General features: G+C 38.2%; 1 gene segment (V, D, J or C); it reads right to left on the bottom strand.

The window, feature by feature from the left end:
* Positions 1–757: 757 nt before the first annotated feature.
* LOC121143538 lies at positions 758–1,500 on the bottom strand. The segment is given in 2 exon segments: positions 758–1,071; positions 1,179–1,500. Coding segments are annotated over 2 exon segments (405 nt in total).
* Positions 1,501–4,906: the final 3,406 nt, after the last annotated feature.

The raw sequence follows: 4,906 nt of genomic DNA, 5'->3' as shown, positions 1-4,906 counted from the left end.
GCTCTCCTCTATTCTTCCCCCAACTCAACTTTCCTGCTCCCCCATGTCCTCCTCTCCCTTCCTTTTATCTCCCTCTCTTTTTCCTGGCTTCCTTTCCCCTCCCCCACCCTGTGCTCCCAACTGCTCAGGAGATCTTGCCTTATTCCACCTTCTCTGGGTACCATGTATATCTCTCTTAGGGTCTTTCCTCTCTCCATGCCTCTATGGCAGTGGGATTGTAGATAGGCATTCCCATGATTCATGTCTAAAATCCATATATGAGTGAGTACATAACATGTTTGTCTTTTTGTGACTGGGTTACCTCACTCAGTATGGTTTCTTCTAGTGCCATCCATTTGCCTGCAAGTTTCAGGATTACATTGTTTTTTCTGCTGAATAGTATTCCATTGTGTAAATGTACCACATTTTCTCTATCCACTCTTCAGTTGAGGGGCATCTAGGTTGCTTCCAGGTTCTGGCTATTACAAATATGCTGCTATAAACATAGTCCTTATTGTATGAATGACTTGTTACCAGATGTTCTCATTTAGTAGTAAACAGTGTGGAGCCAGCCTTTGTTGGCAATATAGTCCCTGGGGATTCACTTAATAGGAGAATCCACATTGTTGAATGGAAAGCTAGGGAGGTGCTGGGAGAAGATGAGTCTCCAAGTGGTACCCGCCACTGAACAGCAGGTGGCTGCCCTTGCTGAGGAGGATGTGGGTTGGAGCACAGGGCTGGGGAAAGGTTCTTGTGTAGACTATTCTAGAAGCTCAAATGCTGTGCTTTAGCCACAGGAACAGTAGTAGATAGCTTCATCATCTTCCTCCAAGGAATATATTGTCAATGTTGATATGGAAGCACTAGAGTTTTTACTTGCCTCCATTTTTTTGTACTTCTCATCTAAGAGAATATGGGTAGGAGTTGCGATGACATATAATAGAAACTCTAAACCTTGATTGGGTTTCTGCCGGTACCTGTGTATGGCTACACTTTTAAAGCTGTTGATGGAAGCCCTACAGGATATTTGGACACTCTCATCTTTTGTTCTGGAAATTGATATTGCAGGTTGCTCCAAGTTCCCAAGTCCATCTGCAAGCCGAGGAGAAAAATTCCCATGAATAAATGGCAGGTGAAGAAGCACCAAAACAGACAGACTTCATTTTCTGCTGCACAGGGAAAGGACAGTGGTAACCTACAAGTGAAGAGGCACGAGAAAAGGACTACTTTCAGAAGTGGATTCCCATCTGCCAGGCCGGCTTCCCAGGGAAGGAGGATTTGTGAGCCAGAACCCTTCATGGTCTACAGTAGTTATGAATGTGGTTCTGGATTTTCTGGCCCACACAAGCTGGTCAGATTAGCATGTAAGTTGTAACTGTTCTTCTGAGGGTGGGGCAGTGTGGGTGCAGCGTTCTTATCTGTTTCCTCTTCCATTGCTTACTGCAGAGATGTTGCTCGGGAGCTATGAAGACATAGTTGCTATGCTCTCTTTGTGAGGCTTCCTATTTGCAATTTGTTGTATGTTCTGGCCTGGAGGAATAAAAAATCTGACTTTAATTGTCTAACAACAACAAATCAGCCTTTGATATCTTTTGCTGACTTAACATACCAAATGCACAAGTTTTGGATAATTTATAAGTTCTTTTTAATCAATTGCATTTCACTAAACAAATTGCAAGCTAGGGACATTGTTTCAGTTATACTCTTGGTCCCTTTAAGAATTAATCAGATGACAGTTATTGGGGATATGAGACAGACCAGCTGTAGAAATTAGTCTTTGTCCTCCCTGGGTAGTAGAACTTTCCATTAACAGATGTAGGGGCAGTAGTATTTTTAAATCAGTCTAAGTTCAAGCTGTAATTAGAGCTCTAAAATTAATTTTGTATATAATAGCCACTGAGGATTTGGTTCTTTCCAGACTCTGGTCAACCTGTTTCCTTATAATATTTAATTCAACTTTTAGTTCCATGTTATGAGTATCTCTGTTTGACAAAATCATTCAAATAGTTTGAACTTTCTGTACTTATTTGCATCTGTTAATAGAAATAAGACTGCTGTGTATCATTTATATTTTTAAGTGGGAGGTGCATAATTGACCTCAAATTCCCTCCTGATTTTCCCATTGTGTGTAATAGTTTCAGTTTTTATGTATACGTGAACATCATTTTTAAGAACAAATGGCAATTAAATGCCCTCCTGTAGTCCACAGCCTTGTAGAAAACTAGTTGAGGTAATTAAGCTTTCTAGGCCTTGCATATACATATGTTTTTTGAAATGTTAGGAAGTTTATAATGCTGTGCTATGTAAAGGCATTGAGTCAAATGCTCAGGTATGCATGCCCTACACATCATAAGTCTTCACTGATATCATTAACTACTATCAAAAATGAGAAAATAACATTAATAATCATTTTTATAAAACAACAATATCTCAGTTAAGAACACTAAAATTAAGAAATATATGTAGAAGAAATTAAAACACCTATTTCTTTGGAAATAATTACACTTGAAAAATTGGAAAAATTTATTTCCTTTTATAAAATACCAAGATAATTTTTGTATTATTCAAAGATTATTAATTATTTATGAAAATTTCATTCTATTCCATTGTATTTTTAAATTTTACTGATAAATGCACAGGCATTGATTCCAAAGGCTGTATAATATTCCTGTCATGTAGTTCTAGATGGGAAACAAAGAAACATGATCCTAACTAGAGAGAGGAGATAAAATGGGTGAATTGTACATCCATTCTACCTCCTGTGTTTGGGTACATTGCAATTTCCTTTCCACTCCCTCAAATTAAACAAAAGATCATGGATCCTTGACACAAGAAACAGCAAGAATGAACATGTTGATGTAATTTTGAAGATTAATAGGTTGAAAAGTTGGTACTGTTTTCTGTGCTTTCTTGTTAGAAGACCTTTTTTTCTAGAAGACTACTACAAGGTGCTATTGTTAAAAATGACAAATATTCTGAGATATTTTATATGAAAAAATTAACTGGAAATTTATGGTCATATTGCTTATTCTACAAAGCCACATAATTATTCAAATCCTGAGCATGCTTCAACATATACTAATAATTTGCATCAATTAATGTTACATTATGGTATGTCTCCTCTATGTAAGATGGAAATAATTAATTCTTTTATGCCCCCTGAGATGAACTACCTCAGTAACAGCCAAAAAAGTGCCCTGTTAGCTGAGTGTCTACCTTGATCTATCATGGACCCTTGTCTGGATAAATGCCTGAACCACTTAGTGTTTCACTTATTTTCTGATACAATTGGTGAGAAAAGAGAAATAGGTATTTTAAGTGGTGTGACTTAAAGAAACTAATATATGCAAAGGACTGAAAGCACCAATAGAGATCTCATGCACATATTGATGACTCTGTCTCATAAGGTCTGTCTTGTCCTTTACAAGTATGTAAGGCTGTGAACTCATCTAATGGCCAAAGTGACCCCACTTGGTTTTTGATGGCATCATCCTGAAAAATTTCCTTGTCCCAGTTCCCAGTAAAGTATTTTTCCTCCTTCTTAATGTACTGCAGATACCCTAGCACTCACTTTCAGAACTGAAATTCTTACACTTAGTGTGGTCTCATGGTGTCTTCATTTGTCTAAGCTTAAATTTCTACCATGATACAACAGATCAAAAGTAGTTATGCTTCTATGGGTGGTTTGACTATAGCAATCTGTTGATTGGCTTAGATTCTAAAAAGTTAGAATATGTATTATATATTTTTAGAGCTGATGGGAACTGAAAATATATACATTGCCTTCTGTTCCTTCTCAACACCTCTTCTAGGAGCCCATATTATAGGAAGTCCATAGCAACTGAAACACTGGGCCTTGCTTTCTCACTGAGATAGTCAGAGAGTTGTAATAGACTTGATGTCTAAACCAAGTCAACAGGAAATGATGCTGACCCAGAAAGTTGGGACCACAGTTCCTGGCATCTGTGGGACACAGTCGATAGTCATCAGATTCCTCTTCTGGTTTCTCCTGATAGAAGTGCTGCAGGTGGGGGCTGAGGCTGAGCAGGTCTCAGGGCTGGACTAGGTTACTCTATGTTAGGAAGGAAGTGGTTACAGACATGCTGAAGGTGTATGTGCTCATTACTATGACTCGATTCATGGTAGGTTCCAAGGGCCAGCATGTCATCAGGAAATATAAATGAAGGACCAAATACGGGACAGAAGCTTTTACATGTTTCACATTTGTTGCGCTTTACCTTTAACTGACCTTGTCTCATGCTTTTCCTCCTGAAGTAAACAGCAGATTCCCAAAAACTTCATTTGGAGTTGTTCCATACCTGAGTATATATGAAAAGCTGTGTGTAGATAACTGCAGAGAAAATGCATTCCTTTCATCAATGGCATACATTTGCTTGGTTCACTTGTATTCAGTTTCTACTTCAAACAAAAGAATAGCATTATGAGCAACTGCAAAACACCCAACATCACCTAAAGGTCTCCCTCAACCAATCTCAGGAATAAAGAAACAAACTCAAAGATTGAAAAGCAAATGAATACTTATAGTTAGTAATTCCACCTTCCTGGGCTCTTTATGTCTATACCTTAGACTTAGTTTCCCTAAGGAGAAGTATGGGGAGTCAACAATCCTGGAGCAGAAGGTGTTAAGCCAGTATGAAGGAGCAGAGGTTATAGTATTTAGGTGGAAAATAGGTACACTCAGATCAGCTAGTCCTGAGAGCACTAACTGGTCAGTTTTGCCCAGTTCTATATGTCACCAAAATGATCATCCCACTTATTAAGACAAATGTTACAAAATGTGTTACCTCAGTGACTCTCATCACCATTATCCTTTTGTTGATTTCAATGATTACCAAGCATTTGGGTCATGTGTATAGTCCAGAATTTCTTGGCCTGGTACTGTTAACATTTTTGGCTGTGGTCGTTG

Source organism: Mesocricetus auratus, unplaced genomic scaffold, assembly GCF_017639785.1.
Source record: "Mesocricetus auratus isolate SY011 unplaced genomic scaffold, BCM_Maur_2.0 Super-Scaffold_100013, whole genome shotgun sequence".
Taxonomy (NCBI): Eukaryota; Metazoa; Chordata; class Mammalia; order Rodentia; family Cricetidae; genus Mesocricetus; species Mesocricetus auratus.
Note: the sequence above shows the minus strand (reverse complement) of the source record. Positions and strands in the feature narration are given on the sequence as shown.